Below are 22,566 nucleotides of genomic sequence, written 5' to 3'. Positions count from 1 at the left end.
AAAAACAGTTGTTATTTAATTTTGATAATTGAACACACTCAAGCACCCACACAGTATTTAATTACATAATTTATTGAATGAATAAAATATTTCAACTCTGGTGCACCAAATTTATAAGCAAACAGTTCAAAAGGCAGGATGCCAATGAAGACGCACTATATACAACCAATTGTACACATTAAAAGTCAGATGAAACCAATTACACATAACGAGATACAGAATTTTGCTTTCTCAAGTCTTAAGCTGAAGGGAAGAAATACCAAGTTAATGGCTATGGTACAAAACAGTTGAACATATTTCCAAACTTTTGCACTACTGACAGCATGTTGCATAACCAAGTCTTGCTCATAAAATTACTCAATTATGCAGCATCAGTTCAGAATTATTTCAATATCTGTAATCCTCGCCCGAGAAGATGTAACTTCCACTCGAGTAACTCGTTGCCCTATCACCAGCACTCTGCACAGGAAAAAAACATACTGGTATGTGATATTTCAAGTAAAAGTAGCTAAAGCAATTCCAACAAACTGCTGTAAACTAAAATTGCGTTTGTAAACGTGTATTTCATTTTAAATGATGTTGTTATCTAATCAAATCCAGATTTTCAAGTGAAATCCAAGTTCCTAAAGAGGCCATAAGGTTGTTTATAATCATGTGCCTCAGTTACCATGTTAAAAGTATTCCAAATGGTCATTTTTTAACCTCCACGGTCAAAATCTCCCAATTACCATAGTTTCTAATATTTCTATTCACCTTCCAGACAATCCCTACCCGTAATATATTTAATAGTCATATAACAGGAGAATAATTCTCAAAAGAATTAAGGGTTGTTAGTGATTAGTAAATAGTGCTTTACCCTGTGAATAATCTGTTCAAATGCTTCTGGTCCATTTTCTTCAATATACTTCTCTGCAGCTGTCAGAATATCATCTGGATTGCTGAAAACATCTTTCTTCCTGGGGACATACCAAATATTGACAGTCTTTGGGTTCTGATAAAAAGGCCTCACATAGTGCTGGTAAACATATGCAGCACCACTGAAGTATGGTATGACCAACCAACATGTTACTATCAGCTTAGCATATGACCAGATAGGTATCCTGCCATATACCAACAAACGAGGCAGTCACTAAGACAAGGACCATTCTAAACACTGAGCAAACAAGTTGCTAGGACACCATTAACACATCTCATAGACTTTCATACTTATAACTGATTCAGCTACTAGATATGTTACTTGTGACATGTGAGGACAGAGACAAAAACAGAAGAGAGAGATACAAATAACATAAATATGTGTAGATATATAGAATAGCATGGATAAACTATACATGCAGAGTGCTTAATCATGTATACTAGCCACTTCAGACTTATACTATACAGAGGCGATTGACAAGCAAGTGGCTACCTAATGAATAAGTTAAGGACTCAAGGTTCATTTTTACCTTAAGTAAATATGTAATAAATTGACAGATAAGATTACAAGATTGGCTCCCTAAAATCACACACGCGCTTTTTTTTATTCATTTGTTTGCATAGGAGTCTAGCAGTTTGAATAATTTCTCACTCAGCCAATTTTGGAAAAAAATGAGAAAGGAAGCACAAATGCTTCGGTGGTATCTTGTGGTACCATATGAATGTCCTTTGGCATTCACATTTTAAAAAACCAAAGTTTTTAATTTGAAAAAAATCTACAGAAAATTCACCAAAACGGATTCAGAGTGTCAAGCACACTGAACACAAATTTATGTTTGTCCCAAACTGCACTTAATCATCCTTCACCAACGCAACATTATGTATTCAGAGACCACATTTTATCAGATACCAGACAATCACAAATCAACAGTTATATTAAGGACTTGAATTAACTGCTGCTCTAACCATTTAGGTACATTAATTAACTATTATAATTTCCAAATTAATAAACAAAACCGCCTTTAAACAGAATAACAATCACCCTTCTGAGATGCAAAAACTTCTAGGTAATATTAATTTTTAAAAACTTCCATTAACCTTGTACAAGTTATAAACTCTAAAATTTTATTTTCCATGATATATATATTTATGTATATTTATATATATATTATTAGAACTACATCATAAGCAGAAATTGAAGTCCCCCCCCCACACACATTCAACCACATTATATAGTCTACTGAACATTAACAAAGTTTGCACTTGAAATCAGTCACACATACTACTATATCTGTACGATAATAAAAGGTTATGCTGGATTATCAATTTGTTAGTAAAGGAGAAAGGAGGAATAGTTTTTTTTATCAATGTGAGAAAAAACAGATATATACAGCATCTCGCTTTTTAGAAGCCAAATGTGCAATTAAGCAAGTGAAGGAAGTATTTTATGCTCATATCATGAAAATAGCGGAAGCAAAAGTAATCTCTGTTAAGGAAATTTTACCATTCGATGAGTTTGGCAAAGGTAAGCTCAAAAAGGGTTATCATGGAATATAAAATCCAATACGTAAGCCATTGCTGGTCATCGACAACAGACTTGGTTTCAATGGCCCTAATTGATGCGTACCTATTTGAAGTAGCGGGAACCAAAAAAAGAAATGAACACAACCATAAATGAAATCTTATCATCAAAATCAGATAAACAATCATAACAACAAAATGTACTACAACAGATATAATAAGTCTGTAATAATTGACTAGTGAGACCACACACACGCACAAACATTTAGATTATAATAAGAAGAATAAGGGGCCCACTTACAGTGGATAAGCAAGACTGACCAAAGGCCTGCACATACACCAAACACAGAGATACAATTAACATAAATATTCAACTCCATGAAGCACACTTGCCCTTCAAAAAATAAAATAAAACTGGGGTTTCTAATTGATGACTGATAGAGAGATACAATTAACTTTAAAAAGAAATTAAAAAAGACATGAGGGTAGTAAATTGAAAAGTACCCAGCAAGAACATCAATGTTGGAAACAATAACTTTGAGGAAGGTGCCAAAACCAGATCCACCAGATCCCATCTTCTCAAACCAAGCAGCAAGACTGTATATATATATATATATGTGTGTGTGTATAAGCAGCAGTGTTTTTGTATGGTTTCAGAAAAACACACAAGAAGAAACTGGAAAGTGTACAAAAGGGGGTTTGGTGCTTGTTGGGTAAGACTTGCGAGAGAGAAAAAGCACGCGTACAAGATTTATTTACTTGTTTTTTTTTTACTGCTACATTATACATTATATATATATATATATGTCCAAAACCAAAGTTCTAAAATTCAGAAATCAATATTGTTCGAGAGATGTATAAATCAAAACTAATTTAATTAATTAAATAATAATATATAATTTTATTTAAAATTTCATTAACCTTTCATAAAATTTATAAAAATAATATCATATTTAAATATTCTACACATATTTTTCTATTATTAATTTATACGTAATAATCAATACTCACTGCTTAGTAATTCGAAAGCTAGTACCTATTCTATATAAATTAGATATAAATTCGTAATCTGCGAAAATTAGTTTCGTATTAAATCAACTACAGGAGATCGTGAAGGAAAAATAAGAGTAATTTAATTAAGAAACTAATTCAATTATTGGAGATTATGATTTAGGGATATACGATACTCCCCTTGTCCCTACTCAATTCTTTTCATTGGGGGACGGAGACTCGGCACGCACTTTAATATTCTTATTAAATGTATTTGCATTATTTTATTTTTTTTAAATAAAAATATTATATTCAAACTTTTATACAAAAAAAGGAATATTTTAAAAATAAATGACTTAAATATACTTTATATTTTCCGTAAAATGCCCATCAAAAATGTGAAAAAAACTGTAAAGAAATGAGGGGGACGGAGGTAGTAGTTAATATAAGACAATATATTATTATTATTATTATCATTATTAAATATTAACTAATTTTTTGATTTTTTTTAAAATTTTCCACATTTTACCAAATTAGCCGATTTTTGGCCCGGTCTATTTTTGACCGAATCGGCCGACTTTTAATCGACTTTTCGATTATGAGGCTGCTTATTAGTTTTACTCATGTCCTTGATTCAACTCTGACTCATTTCGAAAATTTATTACAACATATACTCTCATTTCAAGACTTTGTAAGTCATATTAGTCAAGAACAAAGTGCGCAATCAGAAATTTTTTAAGGGGTGCACCATGAAAATTTTCCAGGGGCTCACTCATCCTAATACTACTTTCGCTCAAGCATGCTTAAATTCGAAAATCTGATGGGATCTGGTACATTAGTGCTGATATGATCGCACTAAAAAGAGATAACTAGTCACATGTTCGAATGACATTGGAGGAGAATTTATAATTATTCCTTCTGAGTCAGAGTTTGTCGCTTAAATGCGGTTTACCCTGCTTTACGTGTTTGCAGGCTATTACGTGAGCGCGTAGGATTTACCCAATACGCACCCGAAGTGTAGCGGTTGCGGGTTATCTAAAATAAAAAGTTAGAAATTTGTATTTAATATTAATTGAAGAAAATGAAATTGACTGGTACCATTTTTTATTTTTTATTTCAATTTTACATCATCTATTACCTTAGATGAATTTTTCATTTTTAGAGTATGAATAAATGGTTTTAAAATTAATCAATCAAATTGCCTAATGCAAATATATGTGAGATGATGAATCTTTTAATTAATCAATCAATTAAATGCATTCTTGAATAATCGCGTTTTGTCATATAAAAAATAATGATTTCTTAATAACATTTGTGTGCTCCGACCGAGCCTCCGATTAGACCCCGTGCTTCGAGTTTATCTGCAGAGAAGTTTCGAATATTTACTGAGGTAGAAAGGTTCAGACTTCAGAGTTCAAACATGATCGCAGAGTGCAGGGGCCACTGGGCAACTATATTTTTCATCAAATATAATTAGGTGTTAAATTAAAAGTGTTAAATATCAAAGTGGTCACTTAACTGAAGGTCATATATAGTTTAATCAATAAATTTAACGGGATATCATTTGGATCACTAAAATCATAATAAATATCAAACAGATATCTCAATATATGTGCTCGAGAATTAAAATTTATTTTATGAATATTTAAACATTTTTCTTAATTTCTATCACAACCAAATGAAAAGATATAAATTCATAGTATTTTAGATGATTTTGTGAGATTTTTAAAATATATCTACTAATTATTTTTATTTAAATAAAGAAAATGACTACAAAATTAAAATAAATAGTAGATAAATTTTTAAAAATCTTACTATATTATATAAAATACTAGAATTCATACATTTTCATTTGGTTGTAATATGATTCAAGAAAAATATATTGAACGCCATAAAATAATTTTTAATTCTCGAACACATATTTGAGGTATCTGTTTGATATTTATTATGATTTTGGTGATTCAAATGATACTCCGTTAAGTTTAATGATTAAACTGATATATGAGTTTCAGTTGAGTGACCATTTTGATATTTAACCCCAAATTAAAACATCAGTTGGGCTATGATTCAGCATGTTAGAACATTAATTCTGATATATCTGTATTATATTATATTATACAGTAAAATCTCGATAAATTATTTTTTTATTAATGCATATAAGTCCCATATAATATATAAATTAATAATTGCATATTACATCAAAATTATAGATTTCTAGTATGCACAGTAAACCTCAATTGTAAATTGCTTCTTTTTAAAATTGATGTCACATTGTACTTCATCTTAAACCTTTTTTGATGCATTATGGAGCTCTAGCGTACTATGTTCATATTACAAGAGAAAATTACGTAATGTAATTGTTGTTTTAATGACATCTTTCCGTAAGACTGGTTCAAATCTTGTACAAATAAAGTCCCTTTTATTGTCGGGTAAATAGGACCAAGGCTGATCTAGAAAAGATAGGGCCCTCACTTGAACCATTTTGAAAACTTCAGGAAATTACATAATCTAATTAAATAAGTGAATCATTTCAATTTACTTCAATTCATAAATATTTTTTAATATTATTTTAAGTATTCAATAGACCAAAATAAATTATTATTCTGAGAATTGTATATGTTATAAAATTTTAAATAATATATCTTGATAAATTAATAAATTATTAATATATCGATAAATTAATAAATTATTAATTTAATCAATATATTAATATTTTGATTAATTAATAAATTTTCATGGTTTCAAAGGTATTAATTTATCGAGGTTTTACTATAATGACCGTATAATTTAGTACAATATCTTTTTTTATTTGGTTTGACTATCCTGAATCATATGATTGTCAAATTTTTTTAATCTAAAAATAAGGACAATTATATATATATTATTAAAATAATATAGTACCAAGTGTCTGGGTTCAAATTCCCTCAACAACAAATAAACAAGTAATTATATTTATTTATACATTATCAAGTTCTCAAGTTCCTCGCAACAATCATTTATATTATTATTTTTATATCTATAAGATATAAATAATTCTCAAGTTCGAATCCTACCAATAACAAATATGTATATTATTATTCATAAACATACTGTAAACATACTAAAACATACTGACATACTATATTGTTATTCATGCTGGGGGCCGGTCTCTAGCATACGGTTGCTAGAGACGCTTGCATAACAAACACCTTCTGAACCGTTGGATGGTTAATCCAACGGTTAATATTAAAAAACAAATACAAGGGACCACAGATATTTTCAGCGGTCCGTTGAAGTTACAAAAATACCCTCGTCTTACGGACCGCGGAAAATTTCCGCGGTTGGTATATTTTTTTTTACAAAATCCCTAGCAAACAACACAGAAAGGCAGAGAATAGACACCGCCCCCAACCGAGATCAACACAGAGAGCAAGAGAGACACAGAGAGAGCAACCGTAGCAATTGCAAATCGCACCAAATTGAGCCTTGAATCATTCCTTTTTTCGTAATTAAGGTATATAATCGATCCCTTTTTGTTATTTTGTGTTTTATTGAACTGATTTTTGTGTTTTTTTTGTTGTAGATATTAATATTTTGTATGTAATTCGAATTTGTAGGGTTTATTAATGTATGAATTATAGTATGATTAAATTCGAATTAACGTATGATTTGTAGCATGATTAAATTCGAATTTTTAGATTTTTTAAGGTTAATAATTTGGAATTGTGTATTTGATTGGTTTAGTTTGTTGATATTAAATTAAATTCGAATTTTTTAGGATAATTTTAGTGTTAAATTCGAATTATTAACCCGAGAAATTTAGTGATAATTCGAATTTTGGTGTTAAATTTTTAGGATAATTCGTGATAATTTTGTCAAATTCGAATTTATAATGATAAATTTAGTGTTAAATTCGAGTTATGTTAGTGTAAAATTCAAAGTTTTAATGATAAAGTTATATGATAAAATTCGAATTTTTAATGATGAATTTAGTGTAAAATTCGAAATTTTAATGATAAAAATTTGTGTTAAATTCGAATTAGCTTATGATTTGTAGCATGATTAAATTCGAATTTTCAGATTTTTTAGGGTTAATAACTTGGAATTATGTATTTGATTGGTATAATTTGTTGATATTCAATTAAATTGAATTTTTTAGGATAATTTCAGTGTTAAATTCGAATTATATTAGTGTAAAAGTATAGATGTAATTAACATATGATTTTGGGATGATTTTTACAATAGTTAGATATTTTGAATGTATTGTGTACTTGGTGTTTATATATGTGGTGATTGTTTTAGTGTGTACGTGGTGGTGTATTTATTGTGGTGATTGATGAATTTTGTTGACAATATTTTCAGGTATGGATAATTTTGATGATTTCGGAAATATGTTGCCGGGCCCGAACGCGCATAATATTATTTGGGATAATTAGTATCACGTTAATGAGGATGTTTGGGACGGTACAGGGAGAGAGGAGTTGCAGAGCTATTCTGGGAACAAGTCATTACACGATTGGAAGTTATGGAGACCACAACGGGAATTGTTACACATGCTTGGGTTTGAGATATTTGCAGATTCTGTTGTTGTCTTGACTACTGACAATCGGTTGATATCTGCTTTGATAGAGCGTTGAAGACCGGAGACCAACACTTTCTTCACGAGGCAGGGGAAGATGACTGTTACACCGGAGGATGTAGGGTTTATTCTAGGGTTGCCAGTTCAGGGGGATGCACTGACTTGTGGGGTGATAGAGAACAAGGTTGCGTATTTTGTTAATAACTGGTTTGAGCCTTTGACTGAGTAGGAGGTGAACGAGGCTTTGTATCGGAATAACATCAAGTTAGGGTGGTTGTTTGATAGATATGATGCACATAAGCCTGAGAAGAATAATATGATAGACCACGGTTATACATACTAAGGCGTATCTGCTATTCTTGATGGGTTGTATCCTCTTCCCTAGCATCAACCAGTCTTTTATTCATGTTCGGTATATGCACCCATTGATTAATATGCGGGAGATTCCTTATTATGCTTGGTGTGCAGCTGTGTTAGCTCATATATACCGGGGTTTGGAGAATGCTGCAAAGAAGGACAGTAAGAGCATTACTTGTTGTGCCTGGGTGTTACAGGTTTGGGCTTACGAGAGATTTCCTCATATTGGCGTGCCTTTACGGTCTCCCGGTCAGGAGAATTATCCGGTTGCTGAGGGATGGGCCTATTCTAGTCATACTCATGTGGGGGTTTCAAAAAAACACAGGAAGATGGAAGACAAGTACTCACCACAGCTTACCGTTCTATAGGGGTGAGTTTGATGGTGTTGCTGGTGATGAGGTGGTTTCGAGGCTATATGTTTAATGCTAGATTCGACGATATTATGGACAGTGAGATGATACAGGCACAATTAGCTGGGTGCGATCGAGTTCCCCTTGTATGTTATGATGTGGTCGAGTGGAAGCATCCAGACAGGGTGAGCAGATAGTTTGGTGCTAGTCCCCAGATTCCTTAGTGTAAATACAAGAAGCATGATACTCCAATGTGGTATGCATTTTCATGGGACGTTTTAGATTAATCGTGAATGATAACACATTTAGTGTAAACCCTAAGCTGTGTTTATATAGTACACAATTACAAGATATCTTCTAATTGATATTGAATATAATTCTGTCTCCTAAAATATATCAATCAGATATTATCTTCTACAAGTCTTCTAGCTGTCCAACTCTTGATCCATATCTTCTTTTGTTTTAGTCATGATCTTCTCCTGTAAATCAGCCGCATTCCTTATATGAAGTACCCGCACTTAAGTCCTGATATAAATCCTGACGGCCTTAAATTCTGATATAAGTTCTGACTTTAGTAAGTCCTGATTTCCAGTAAGTCCTGATATTAAGTTCTGAAACTAAGCACAACAGATTAGACATGACATCTCAAATATATCTAACAAAGTCCGTCTTGAATTCCGGAAAAGCCGAATAATAATGAGCTAATTTCTCGGGGAATTTTTGACTTATGTGCCAAGAACATAATAAATGGGTAGTATTCGGGAATACAACCGCAATAGCGTTTGACATGACTTGATCTTGATCTGTGATTATAGTCAATGGAGGCTTATTCCCCACACCTTCAAGCCAAGTACGAAGAATCCACTCAAAAGTCGACGCGTGTTCATCCCACATCAATGCAAACCCGAAAATCACCGATTGATAATGATGATTGACTCCGATAAATGGGACAAATGGCATTGCATATCTATTTATCCGATAAGTGGTATCAAAAGCCACAACATCGCCAAAATTTTGGTAGGCCATTAAACATCTCGGATCAATCCATACTAGACACTTCAAACGATTCTCTTCATCAACTTCGGTCCTAATAAAATATTTAGAACCACTTTCTTCATTCAACCTATGGAACAAGTCCAACCCTTTTGGGCGTCACTAATATCAAACCTTTTCTTCCTCTCGTCTCTTAACACATTCCTAACATGTTGAACATTGAAACCAACTTTATCATTACCTCCATGAATGTTGCCAATCACATACATCACTTAACAATTACGAACCCCCGAATCATAAATCGTTTTAATCAAACTACGTGTAGCGGTGTTGACATGTCTTTCACGTTGTACCAAACTCATCTTACTAAGGGAAACAAGACCGTGGTTGTGTACCAATTCAAGGCTAGTTACCTCCCAAAGACGTTTTTTCTTTTGATAATTGACATACATCCTCACCTTGCACTCACTTTTAGGAAGAACCTCTCTACGCCGTTTATTTTGACTACTCTCGGCAATGACACTTTTTCCATAAAGCCTACAAACATATAAACGATCATATATCTCGTTGTCTTTATTACGATGACTCGCTTGAATTTTAATAGCAAATCCATTTCGTAAAGCATAAGCCCTAAAAAAATGACCGGCCTCATCCACACTTTGAAAAATTTGATTCAAATATGGAACTCCCCCCATCAACATTTTCATACATATTTGCACCTTCTACATTATCATCTTCATCCTCACCCTCAACATTATCATTTTCAACCTCATTTTCCTCATTTTCATCCTCAACATCAACCAAATCGTCATCTAAATTAATAAATTCCTCATTTTTATCTACAAAATCATCATCTTCAACAAATACAGGGATTTTAGGTTTTTCACTAGTATTTAAATCATCAAGATGTAAAATATGATCAATAGCCTCTTTTTTTTCGTTTTTACGTTTATGATGAAACATACGAGCAAATAAATTATTCGCCATGAAAATGTGAAATTGAAAAGAAGAAATATACCTTTAATTGACAAAAGTATTTGAATTTCTTGATGAAAATGCCTAAAAATCGCCTAAATTGATCACTCTTTAAGTAAAACTTTTGTTGTGGATTTTTGTGGTGAATGGGGGTTGTTGGGTTGTTGGGATAAGGGAGCAAATCCTACGAACCGCGGAAATTTTCAGCTGTCCGTCCTACCAACCGCAGAAATTTTTCGCGGTCCGTCCCTCATCCCAGCCGCCCAATCCCCATCCAACGGTGGAAAAACAGTTTGTTATAAACCGGTCTACAACAAACGGTTGTTGTAGACCGTTCCCCATTCATGCTATAAACATACTAACAAGGTTCAAATCACATCAATCATATATTTTTTTTCTAATTATTTGATTTTAATTAGAATTATACATATTCAAATTAAATTTTTTCTAATAAGTCTATAGTTCTATATTAATTAATTTTAATATCATGTTACTTGTATTTCTTTTTTATTAAAACTATAAATAATATAAAATTTAAAAGTAGACCTATGTATAGTCCGGATTGTAAAGCTAATATGCTTAATAATCCGTATTAACAGGCAAAGCACCGCACAGTACCAGTCAAATTTACAAGGGGCGTGTTTGTAACTTAGGCCTCTTTTGTTTCGTCAGTTTTATAGTTACATGGCAACTTAAACTTACTTGAAATTAAGTTACCGTTATAAATTATACAGTAATTAAAAATGTATGTGTTTGGTTTATGATCATAGAACTAGTGGTTATGTAGTTAATTTTGGTAAGCATTAGATGATTTTATACTTGGGTAGTTATATATAACTTCTTGTGACCATGGTTGGTTTGGTAACTAAGTTCTTATATTTTATATTTTCTAGAATTTATAAATATCATGGAATTTCAACTTCCTTTATCCAATTTAAAATATATTAAACCAAACAATATAACTATTTTATAATCTAAGAAACTCCACGTTACAGAGTTGAGTTATATCGAAACAAACGAGACCTTAGTGTGAATTATAAATTCGTAATAGCGTGTAAATTAGAAATACTAAATAAATTATTGATAGAGTATTTGCCAATCAAGTTTATAAATCAAATTTATAACTTATAAGTCGATAAGTTAAATATTGGCAACAACATATTTTTCCTCAACTAATTTTGAATTTTCGCTTTTTTATTAATTTTGGTTTTAAAATATATATTTATTAATATTAATCTAATTTAAAATTTACGAATTAAAATATTTATATTTAAAAATTATTTTTTTGATTCATTTAAGTAAAAAAAATTTAACTTATAAATAAATTTATTCAAATATTTTTATAACTTATAAATAATTATCTATTTATCATTTATTTATTTTAAGCCATTAGTTATTTTATTTTAAAATTTTCCAAACCCGACACCAAGATTTGACAATGGGGATGGAGAGTAAGTTCCCCAACTAGCACATCACTGGTAACTCAACAAACATACACATTACATTTGCCTTGACTCTTTCTGTCATTGCTATTCCTATTCTTAAAGTTCTTCTCTCTTATACTGGGGAATCTTATAGAATCTGTGAAGGCCAAGAATCACCTGGAGAGGGATACCTAGCATGTGGTTTGCTCACATTAGCAACGGGATGACATGCGATTTGTGCAGTGTAATTAGGCTGCTGATGAACTTGGAAATCAGAACAGACAGGGATTACATAAACCGGAGTCCCAGCTGGTGGTTGCTGCAATATTGGTTCCCCGGCAGGAAATGTAATTTGGTCATCTGCAGTCAAATGCATCAAATCTAATCTCTTCGGTTCAGGTGGAGCTATATTCAGATCCAGGTTTACCTGAGACGTCTTTTCTTCTAGCTCCTTTTGAAGTTTCACAATTTGATCCTGCATAGCAGAATTCTCAACTTGAAGCTCATTATTCTCGCTTGTCACCTGCAATGAGAGAAGTTTAACAATATACATCTTACATACCACAAAATGTGCAGCTAGCTTTGTACAGATTATCATGAGAGTAAAGGGTTTGTGTTTTATTCACAATATTCAACCATTTAGTAATGAGATTAACAAATAGTAACAAGTTCCAAAATGATACAAAAAAAAGTCAATCAAATAGCTCGAATGGGAAAGAGTAGAGAGTAGAGAGTAGTCAAATGAATAGGAACAAGTCTGAGTACAATATAGATTCACATGTTAGTATATCACTACAGACAGGGTTCCAACCAAGGGCACTACACTACCCCTCCGCTCCCACTTAAAAAACATTTAGAAAATGGCAAGGTCTTCGAGTTATGAACTTGTAGTTAGACATCTATGTGTGAATAAAGGCCTTACGTATTGAGATTCAAACAGCAAAGCTTCATTCTCTCTTTTAAGGCATTCAATCTGCTTAAGCATGTCCTTTACCATTCGAGAAGTCTCCCCAATTATACAAGCTTTTCCATTAGCTTGCTCTGAAATTTCTGAAAAGGGATCTAGTGAGTTATGACTTACGATAGAGTCTTGTCTGTAGATTACACTTTCCAATTCGACGGTAACACTAAAGTCACACTTCAAAAGTAGAAATTACCAAGAGCATTCGCCAGTGCAAGAAAGAGGTCATTCAGATGCTCACGCTTCATTTTCTCCCTCTCAGCCTTGCTCACTCTAGAAGCTTTCCCTTGATTTTTCTTGATAGATTGCCTACTGCACAAATAACAGATTTCAGGCTACCCGGAAAAAAGTGGCAAAAAATTAAGGAACACATTGCAGTACTCTATACTGATAACTTACGTACACTTTGTACAACAGTGGTATTAGCTAGCATATAAATACTTCACTAACATATGTACTCTCTGTAGCAAGTCCCCATATGGTAATAGTTATCGATAGTATCAACTTGATGATAAAATAAGTAGTCAGCCGGAATAGTTATAAAAGGCCTACAATCTGTAGAACCCATATACGGTTCGGACAACTGGCCAAGAACATTAAGGCCGGGTGTGCCATGAAGCAGCAGATTCTAATTTTGACTAGCCATAAGTTTTAATACCTATCTAATGTCTTCTCAAGGTAAAAAATAATCAACATCGAAACATATGCCAAGTGAAATGCACTACATCTAAGACCATTACAGCATAGCATTAATAGAGCAGCAGCTCTTTCAGTTAATAAGTCCACTGTAGAACTGAAAGATCCTGCAACTACCTTATTCCATGCAATTTCGAACTTTTTTGTTAGATGCCAAATGCCGAATATATGCAACTAACAGATTTCTTAGTAATTTTCAGTTGAGCATATATAATGTAGAATTCTCTTATTATGTAAAATTACGACTCATAGTAGATGAACATTAACATGTTTGTTGATTAAATGGATGAATAGAGCTATGCAAGAATAAATTGCAAATACGAAGCACATTAATCTACAACAAACAAATAGAATAAGTAATGAATGTCGAATCAATGACCTGGATGACTTGCTCTTGTCAGCCATTGTAGCAACACTAGTATTTTCGATCACGCTTTAGATCCCTGGGAAAAAAAACATCAAACATATCATATACATCCTATCCGGAAGATATCAGAATGGAGGCAACACGTATTGTCTAATTTCAATTAGTAAATGAAGCAAGATATCCAATATATTAGAACTTGAACAGAAATTGTAACACGGATAGACAAGTACGAAAAAGTTAAACATAATTGAATATGTCCTTTATAATCAAAAGACTGATCAAACTTATGAATCAAAGTCAAAAGCCCAAAGACCGATCCTCGTTTTAGTTTGAGGTTCGATTATCGCTCACCACGACCACCACCGATATATTTGATTACGAATGACTACTAAATACCAAAAAAAGAAGCTACTAATAAAAAATAGATAAATAACTAACCTGTCGTAAAAGACCCTGAAGAGAAATTTAGAGGGTTAGAAATGATATATTTGTGAGCTGATACTTGATATGTATAAATATTGTTAAAATATAAAGGGAGATGGGGGGGCGTGTGGAAAGAGTGGCGGGAGGATAATACAGGGGGGGATGGAGAGCGTGGAGAGCATCGATGTCATATTCCACCTCCACTTTCAGCACGCACCTGTGTTTTTACCTTTTTACCCCTATTATTTCTTGTATTTTTTAGGGCAGCAGGCACCCGCCACCGCCAGTTTGGTGGTCTTACGTGGACTGGAGGTGGGCCCTCTTTTGGCGTTTGTGTGCTTAATATAATGCTAGCTTATTGTAGTGAGGAGGAGGGTGTGCATTCGTTAGGTTGCTCAGATTTGGAAGGCTCCTAATATTTGTATCATAGACCTCCCTCTGTCTTTTCCATTCATTTTTTACACATATTTTAATAAATTTTGATTGGGTAGTTAAAAATTTTATTTATAATTTTTTTAAATAAAAATAGATAATAATTATTTTTAATTAAAAAAGAAATTTGTGTTACTAACAGTTTAAAAAAAAAAATTAAATTTCTCCGACATCAATTTAATTATTTTCTTTTTTACGTGCCTATAACCATGTTATGTTTTCATTGAAATTTTATTATCCCAGAGGTTATCCCTATTTTAATCATAATTGTTGAGGACGTTGCTGAATGCAAATTATAGTAGTAATCATCCTCTCCTTTAAATCATTTTAGTGGGATAAACAATTCAGGATACCAATAAAAATAATTTGTATTTGGAGAAAATAGGCGAAACATTTCGTGGGCCCTCAGACCACTGAAACATGTAGTGACATGCTGATTCCAATATACATACCCATTGATCCATCATATATTCCATCTTCTTTACTATATAACGATACAAAACACTGCGAATCTGCATATGGCAAATTCAGCAGATTTTCATGACAACTGAAAGACAAAACAAGACAGACTCCTTATTTTAGATGAACGGATGCAGCATATCAAGGAATAAGCATATTCCAACTTAGGTTGCAGTATCAAATTTTGAATCATGGCGGAGACAAAGGTTACATTAACATTAACTTATTTTCATTATCATAATCCTTTACAAAATAAAATTCCGTGGAAGACACTCATGATCAGATACCTGGTTCCAATAAAAAAAAATGCTGCAGATACACCAACACAATATCAATATATAATTGGCTTAAATCTCAAAGTAATCACTTAACTGAAAGTGAAGGTCATATATCAAAAACCTAACTCTAGTTATCGGGGACTGGGTCGTACCACTCTAGTTGACGATAATAACAGCCCCATTAGTCAGCTTGTTTGACTTGACGGAAAAATGACAGATTTTAACCGAAGTAACAGCCGGAAAAATGTACTATACTACGTAACGATGTTTCACAAAAGTTCAATCACTGTTTTCAAATTTTTAAAATCAAATCAAGTGTATTTATTTAAATATCGAAATCTTAAAATTTAATTTTGTAAAAAATATATTACATGTTAAATTTTTTAAAAATTCTCGATTTAATTTTATAAATTAGTCACCAATTTCCTTCATCTTGTATTTTTTAGAGATTCAAATTTTACATTAAATGGAAAACTTTACTTATAATTCTTAATCTTATTTAAAATTTATAAAAAATAATTTTTTTATTTAGAAATCAATCAAGATATAAATTTTAAATTTACAAATTTTCTTTTTAATGTTAATAAAATTGCATTTCAACTTAGAATCTTTTAAATTTAAATTAAAAAATAAGTAAATTAAAATATAAAAAACTAGTAATATAAGAATATGCATTGTTCTTTTAAAATTGAACATTCATTTTTTAATTTTAAATCTCTAACGTACAACAACACCTATTACTATCATCTCTTTATGTTTCAAACACAAGATTCATCTATCAAACCCACTTCTCACACTATCATCTTTTTTGAGTATACAAAACTTAAACTTGTAAGTTGTAATTGTATAATTGTTGCATTAGTAGAAGACGTTTAGTTTGATTCCGAGTGTGTGTTCTTCATTTTAGGGTTTATAATTTTAAAAATTGGGGAAAGTTCTAATATGTAAATACACACGTGTATATATATATATATATATATATATATATATATGATATTGTGTTAGTTGAGTTACTTATATATTTAAGGCTGGCTTAGTTGGATTCCACGTGGCATTCCACGTCTTGCCTGGTTAGGTTAGTTTTTTAACATCAAAACATTTTCCGTTAGTCAAAGGTTTCAATTAACGGCATTGTCATTACTCTCAACTAGAGTGGTGCAACTGAATCCCCGATAACTAAAATGAGTTTTTTGATATATGCCCCTCTCTTCGGTGACTACTTTGATATTTAAGTCATATATAATTTCATCACAGTGAAACTCATAAAACCATTTAGCAAAAAAAGAAGAAGAAACTGATAAACCCTTACCCAAAATATAGGAATGTATTGCACAGTTCTCCTGGTACCTATGAGTGATACTGGAACCAAATTTCACTTCAATCTCTGCGGGAGCTCTTAAAGAGAATGAAGGGTCACAAATCCAGAAGCCTCATATGTCAGTGCATGGGAAATCTTATATAAAACTAATTGAATTTTAAACCACTTTACATGAACAAGATTCAATATTACTCCCAACGATTACTTGCAGATCTTCCACTTCCATAATTTTATAAAACTTTGTGCATAATATTACAGAAAAAATTCGCTGCTTCCATATTCATTATATTGTAGATTTTAGTAGATAAAGCTTGATAAATGTTAAATAAAAATGTAAAAACCTATAAAAGTTTATAAATTCTTCTTGTAAAATAAACAAGCTCCTTTAATTAGGTACTAAACTACGGTACATATAGAGAATAAAAACCGTATAAGGACCCGTTAGGTGCTGTGAAACTGACCAATATAAGAGATATCAGCAAGTGCTGCAGGCTGGAATGAGAACTTGACTGAAAGAGAATCCCAACCTCAGCAATAACAAGAGATGGACTGCCTTGCACTCGACTTGTAATTATATTTTTGAACTTCAGCAACTTCATGCTTTTGAACAGCCAAGTCGGAATTTGCGAGCCTTCATCCTTCCATTCAACGCAAGTGCCAGGACATCATATTCTTCCACATACCAGAGCTCAGTAATGGTTGCCTAATGAATTCAAAATAACAAGGCATGAGCAACTTTCGGTAACAGAAAAAACTTGAGGACCAAAGTTACCTAATTAGTGTACCAGAGACAACTTTGAACCTTTCTGCTATAAAACTAACATTAATAAACACTATTCTCAGGAGGAAAATGACCTAGCAAGGAATTTTCCCCAAAGGAAACCTTCAAACTTAAGTATTAAGTACTGTAATATATATATCTCTTTAACCTAGAAAAATACAGAACTAAAATGCAATAGCAGAATAACTAACATAGAAAGACAGTGACACGAATCCAAGGTAATATACCTTGATAATAAGAATAAATGACAAAGAAAGACTAAAGAAAATACTACATAAATTATAAAGAGAAAGAGATCGTCTGTAGCATATTTGTAGCAAATCTATCAGTCACAAAAAAAAAATTCCTGCTGAAATTAGGAAGTGATTTACATGCTCAAGCCCCAAACTGCTGATGGTAGCAATGCCTAAAAGAGCAACGTGTATTGTTTAGAACTTAAAACTTGTTAGACATAAAGGTCTGAGGATTTACAACCCAATAAACACAAACTAAAACTACATTATATTTTAGAGATCAAAAAATTTAAGTGGTAGGCTTAAAATAAATGAAATAACTACTTCATGTCACTCCATATTTTCATTATTTCAAGCGCAAATATATTTTTAACTGCATACCGTATAACAAATGTCTATAGTTTCGACGAATTATGACAGACAACCTGAATCCCAGTGAGTCGTTTGTTCGCACGAGTTACTAGCTCATCGAAGAACTTGAGCTCAGAAGTTTTATCTCCCTCCGGAGGGTAAGTGTTGGGATGGCCAAGAAGCCTTGCAAATGAGGTATGAAGCATCACATTATCATACTGCAGCAGTAAATCACAATCTCTTGTAAGAACCGCAGCTGTGAACAAGTCACAACTGTTTTATTCCTAGATCCCCATATCGTTTCAGCATACCAGCCTCAGAGTCATAAAGATATCTAATAATGGTCCATTAAGTGGATATGTACTAAACATAATGAACAGACATTGTGTTGTAAACAGTCAAATGACATGTGCTGGTTCGATTCTTACAAGCTGCTTTGCTGGAGAACGTGGAAGAGCAGTTTTGAGTTTAGCACGGATTGTTACAGGATCTGTTCCAGAAAGTACCTGAAGAAAATTACAAAAAAGACGAGTTCACATTAAAAAGAAAAATGTGCTCCCTCTTAACTGATCTCCCAGATACTGTTTCTGATACTGAACAAATACAAAAGCATACTCGTAAATAACAAAAGGAACATGGCTATGATCATGTACACGGCACACAGCTAAAATGAAAAATGTAAGTCTTAGGAACAATCAATTGATATCATCGACAATAATCAAAGTCAGGTCCAGTACGGATCGTACATGGACGATTTTCTCTATAGAATAAGCATAATTAGAAGCAGAATTCCATACTGTAACTCAATAACTATCCCCACATGATTCAGAAGAGACAGTCAGGGTGAACAAACACCATAGAATATATCAGGAACTACAAAGCTAACCTGCCAACAACCCAATACCACACCTGTTGACGTCAAAACCACCCTATCCAGGACAATATTCAACGGGCATACAGTCTCTGCAACAGCTCTGACTGCATTAGCTTCAGCTTCAATCTGCGAAACAGGAGGCAAAGGGATTTTGCCTACACTAAATATAATTATAATATCTAATGAGAAGTAAAGACGGGCACATAGAATATTTACTAACCTCCGTGTCTGTAGCAGGCACAGGTACAATGTGGTGAGAAGCATGATACATGCTAAAATGGTACACGCTAGAATTTTGAAACCATATCACTACAAATAAAAAGAAACAAACATATTATTGAATAGAACAAGGAGTCGAAAAACTTCAGATTGGTCTGAAAGGGCAAGTACTTGATAGATTTAGCTTTAAATAGCATGACACAGATACATCAATCTAAAGGTAAAAATTCAAGAACTATACTAGACTCAGTGGGTAGACCAAAGCAAGAGAAAGAATTACCTTTATTGAAGCTTGGAAGGAAAATATCCCTTACAGCTGCCCTGCAATAACGCAAGTACCCAGTCAAGAGTATATATATATATATATATACTCCAGTAACAAGAGAGGGGTACGGAAGCAGGACTCACACAGTCGCACAGATTATGCTCCACAACTGAAACATACTTACATAATCCATATATATAAACACCAAAGAGATTATGGACGCTTGTCATTAATAGAACATTTTACACAGTCTAATAATCCTTTTTAGATCTTGAAGATTTTTCAGAAGGGTACAAAAGCTTCTTTAAAAAATTTCAAGCAGAAGCCACGAGGACATCCGGATCGAGCAAGCACATTTTTTTTAGCTTTCACAGTATGAGAAATGAAAAAACTGCAGTAAGTAAATACATACGAGATTGGAAATGACTGCTCAGGGCTTAGGTACAATACATTAGCTCGCACTGGAGGATCCGCAGCCTTCGCACAAAAGCACTTAGTCATTAGAGCTCTACCATGAAAAAGATATCCACGTAATTCAACAGAAAATGGAAAATGCTCACATTTTACCTTGAGGATAGAGATGATAGATCCATCCTTGAGATCAAAGATATCAGTAAGTGACAAGGATTGTGAAGTTTCTCCCTGTTTGAGAAAAAGAGCTCCGTTATCATGTAAATCCCTCGTCATCTTGTCATACAGCCTCGCCCGAGAATCGTTTGCAACTATATTCACTGTCAAGTCCTCTAGCATGTAAGGCAGGCTTAACAAGAATTCCAAAAACCACTTGCACACATACTCTCATTTTAATACACGGTAAAATACGCCTAATTTTCTATAAAAAAACACAATTGCAAAAAAATTAATTGAGTGGGTTGCTCCAAGGCTCCATTTTCAGTTTCAGGCGTTTGCACAGTTTAGAATTGGTTCAGATCCCACTATTGACAATCATTTTAGCGTTCCTTGATAACCCTTAAATCCCGTTAAAAAAATACACAATGCAAGTAGAATATTACAAATTAAGTTATACACCATTTACACTCTACTAGATGTTATTCATACATCTACACCGCAACTTCCTAGGCCTACTTCAATAAATATTGTATATATATAACTGAAGTTAACACATCACACAATATGTTGTGAACCAAGTTCAAGTAGCATTGTATAATATAACAAACTTCCAGCTCATTTAAACCCCCTCTAACCACTAATTAGCACTTAGTATTAATAAACAATCAGTTGTGAATTGTGATACTAAGAAACTGTAAAAAAATGAAATGAACTGAAATTACTTAATAGAAGTGGTGAAAAAGAATAGAAGCATACCTGAAGGAGAATTGCGGGATGAGTTAAAAAGGGCCATTCGAAGCAGAGAATAGAAAGTGATTGTAAAGAAGAACCAGATTAATGAAAGTGTTTTAATATGACTCCACCGATTCAAAACCCTTGCCATTGTTTGTATTCTATCAAGCTAAACCCGCCATGATTAGCTACGATTGGATTCCAATTTCACACCTCTCCTTTGTGTTTTATTTTTCGCAAACACTCTCCTTGTGTTCGCATAACCCGTGTCCGAATCGGAGAAACGTCGACAAAATATTATTCTTTTTGTGCCAAACACAAATTTATAATTTCTTTTTCCCTTCATCCCGTATTAAGTATCTTGTTTTAACTAATATATAATCAATTTTTTCATATTTTTATCATAAATCACATTTATTCATAATTAAATATGATTCAAAACTTATATTATTAGAAAATATATCTAATACCCTTTGAAATATATTTCCAATATTCTAAGATAATATAAATTTGTCTTAATTTTTGGTAAAAATATAGTCACTTTAACTACATAATTGTCAAACATAATATGAGATGGAGGGAATAATATAATTAGGCTATTTAACTACTCTCTCCCTCCCATTGAATATTGTTTGTCCGTTTCATAAATATTAAAATAAGTAACTTGTAATTTAAATTGAATAAGTGATAAGTAAATAAATACTTATAAATTATAAAGTATTTGAATAATAAGACTCTGCATATTTCACCTAGAGTTGGTTTACTTATAAATCCTAATTTTTTTACATAAATAAACTAAAATAAATATTTTTTAAATTTGATTATCTTAATTCATGAATTTTAAATTAAATTAATATTTAAAACATATATATATATATATATATATATATATATTAAAAGTTACATTAATAAAAGAACAAAAAATTGAATAAATTAAAAAAAAATACAATGTTACTATCATTTCAATTTATCAATTTATAAATTAAAATTTAAATTTAAAAATTGGGTTGACAAACACTCATATAAGTTTAAATGAGATAAGTCACTTATAAATGATCCCAAATATACCCCATAGATATATATAGGTTATGACACAGAGTTTAAGAATACATACTGCCGTCTGTGTATTTGTTTTTACAAGTTAATCACACAAGTTATTCTACTCCTAACAAATGTAAATATATTCGCAAGTTATCCCCATTTAGTTGTTCGCTATTATCATTTTGTTTTGTTCCAAAATATTATCCAGTTTAATTGTTATAATAAATAAAAAGTGAAAAAAGTAAATAAAAGATGAATATTTGTTATCCTAATTTTATATTAGGACAATCATCAATCTATTTGATTTAACTGAATAAAATTTCAAAAAGTTGATTATCTTAATTCATGAACTTCAAATTAAATTAACATTTAAAACAAATATATTAAAACTTAAGTTAATAAAAGGGTAAAAAAATAAAATAAATTGAGAAAAAGTAAAACGTTACTAACATTCAACTTATAAATTATAAATTTGACTTAAAT

At 32.0% G+C, this 22,566-nt stretch overlaps 3 protein-coding genes and 1 pseudogene across 11 annotated transcripts; all 4 read right to left on the bottom strand.

The window, feature by feature from the left end:
* Positions 1-53: 53 nt before the first annotated feature.
* On the bottom strand, positions 54-3,190 carry LOC141686666 (HVA22-like protein a). 2 transcript variants are annotated; one of them, XM_074491707.1, is made up of 5 exons: positions 2,941-3,185; positions 2,738-2,764; positions 2,420-2,542; positions 857-1,100; positions 54-459 (listed from the first exon to the last, which is right to left on the bottom strand). In XM_074491707.1, the coding sequence occupies exons 1-5, from the start codon at positions 3,009-3,011 to the stop codon at positions 388-390; spliced, it is 537 nt and encodes a 178-aa protein (XP_074347808.1). In that variant the 5' UTR covers positions 3,012-3,185; the 3' UTR covers positions 54-387. The 2 variants fall into 2 exon arrangements, with proteins under 2 accessions (XP_074347808.1, XP_074347809.1); XM_074491708.1 differs by lacking the exon at positions 2,420-2,542 and having other exon boundaries at positions 2,941-3,190.
* A 975-nt stretch (positions 3,191-4,165) lies between these two features.
* Positions 4,166-4,284, bottom strand: LOC141688321 (5S ribosomal RNA; annotated as a pseudogene).
* Positions 4,285-12,030: 7,746 nt separating this feature from the next.
* On the bottom strand, positions 12,031-14,903 carry LOC141687079 (transcription factor BHLH062-like). Of its 6 annotated transcripts, none has more exons than XM_074492233.1 (6): positions 14,685-14,903; positions 14,546-14,560; positions 14,120-14,183; positions 13,241-13,356; positions 13,006-13,133; positions 12,031-12,606 (listed from the first exon to the last, which is right to left on the bottom strand). In XM_074492233.1, exons 3-6 carry the CDS (start codon positions 14,143-14,145, stop codon positions 12,232-12,234), a joined length of 645 nt encoding a protein of 214 aa, XP_074348334.1. In that variant the 5' UTR covers positions 14,146-14,183; positions 14,546-14,560; positions 14,685-14,903; the 3' UTR covers positions 12,031-12,231. The 6 variants fall into 6 exon arrangements, with proteins under 6 accessions (XP_074348334.1, XP_074348333.1, XP_074348336.1 ...); XM_074492237.1 differs by having other exon boundaries at positions 12,230-12,443; positions 12,511-12,606; positions 14,546-14,739; XM_074492232.1 differs by having other exon boundaries at positions 14,546-14,739.
* A 2,409-nt stretch (positions 14,904-17,312) lies between these two features.
* On the bottom strand, positions 17,313-21,350 carry LOC141687274 (uncharacterized). 3 transcript variants are annotated; one of them, XM_074492484.1, is made up of 9 exons: positions 21,067-21,350; positions 20,308-20,483; positions 20,153-20,217; positions 19,756-19,796; positions 19,477-19,565; positions 19,269-19,382; positions 18,811-18,888; positions 18,413-18,600; positions 17,313-17,720 (listed from the first exon to the last, which is right to left on the bottom strand). In XM_074492484.1, exons 1-8 carry the CDS (start codon positions 21,191-21,193, stop codon positions 18,427-18,429), a joined length of 864 nt encoding a protein of 287 aa, XP_074348585.1. In that variant the 5' UTR covers positions 21,194-21,350; the 3' UTR covers positions 17,313-17,720; positions 18,413-18,426. The 3 variants fall into 3 exon arrangements, with proteins under 3 accessions (XP_074348585.1, XP_074348583.1, XP_074348584.1); XM_074492482.1 differs by having other exon boundaries at positions 18,457-18,600; positions 21,067-21,346; XM_074492483.1 differs by having other exon boundaries at positions 18,457-18,600; positions 20,308-20,471; positions 21,067-21,345.
* Positions 21,351-22,566: the final 1,216 nt, after the last annotated feature.

Source organism: Apium graveolens, chromosome 9 (assembly GCF_009905375.1).
Source record: "Apium graveolens cultivar Ventura chromosome 9, ASM990537v1, whole genome shotgun sequence".
NCBI classification, from domain to species: domain Eukaryota; kingdom Viridiplantae; phylum Streptophyta; class Magnoliopsida; order Apiales; family Apiaceae; genus Apium; species Apium graveolens.
Note: the sequence above shows the minus strand (reverse complement) of the source record. Positions and strands in the feature narration are given on the sequence as shown.

Coding starts and splice junctions, on each gene's coding strand:
- LOC141686666 (XM_074491707.1), bottom strand. CDS start 3,011: ATGGGATCTGGTGGATCTGGTTTTGGCACCTTCCTCAAAGTTATTGTT. Junction 2,543..2,737: donor GTCAGTCTTGCTTATCCACT/GTAAGTGGGCCC, acceptor TACTTCAAATAG/GTACGCATCAATTAGGGCCA. Junction 1,101..2,419: donor TTTGCCAAACTCATCGAATG/GTAAAATTTCCT, acceptor GGTATATGGCAG/GATACCTATCTGGTCATATG.
- LOC141687079 (XM_074492233.1), bottom strand. CDS start 14,145: ATGGCTGACAAGAGCAAGTCATCCAG. Junction 13,134..13,240: donor TGCACTGGCGAATGCTCTTG/GTAATTTCTACT, acceptor ATCCCTTTTCAG/AAATTTCAGAGCAAGCTAAT. Junction 12,607..13,005: donor TGCTGTTTGAATCTCAATAC/GTAAGGCCTTTA, acceptor CTCTCATTGCAG/GTGACAAGCGAGAATAATGA.
- LOC141687274 (XM_074492482.1), bottom strand. CDS start 21,193: ATGGCAAGGGTTTTGAATCGGTGGAGTCATATTAAAACACTTTCATTA. Junction 20,218..20,307: donor CTATCATCTCTATCCTCAAG/GTAAAATGTGAG, acceptor TTTTGTGCGAAG/GCTGCGGATCCTCCAGTGCG. Junction 17,721..18,456: donor AACGACTCACTGGGATTCAG/GTTGTCTGTCAT, acceptor TGAATTCATTAG/GCAACCATTACTGAGCTCTG.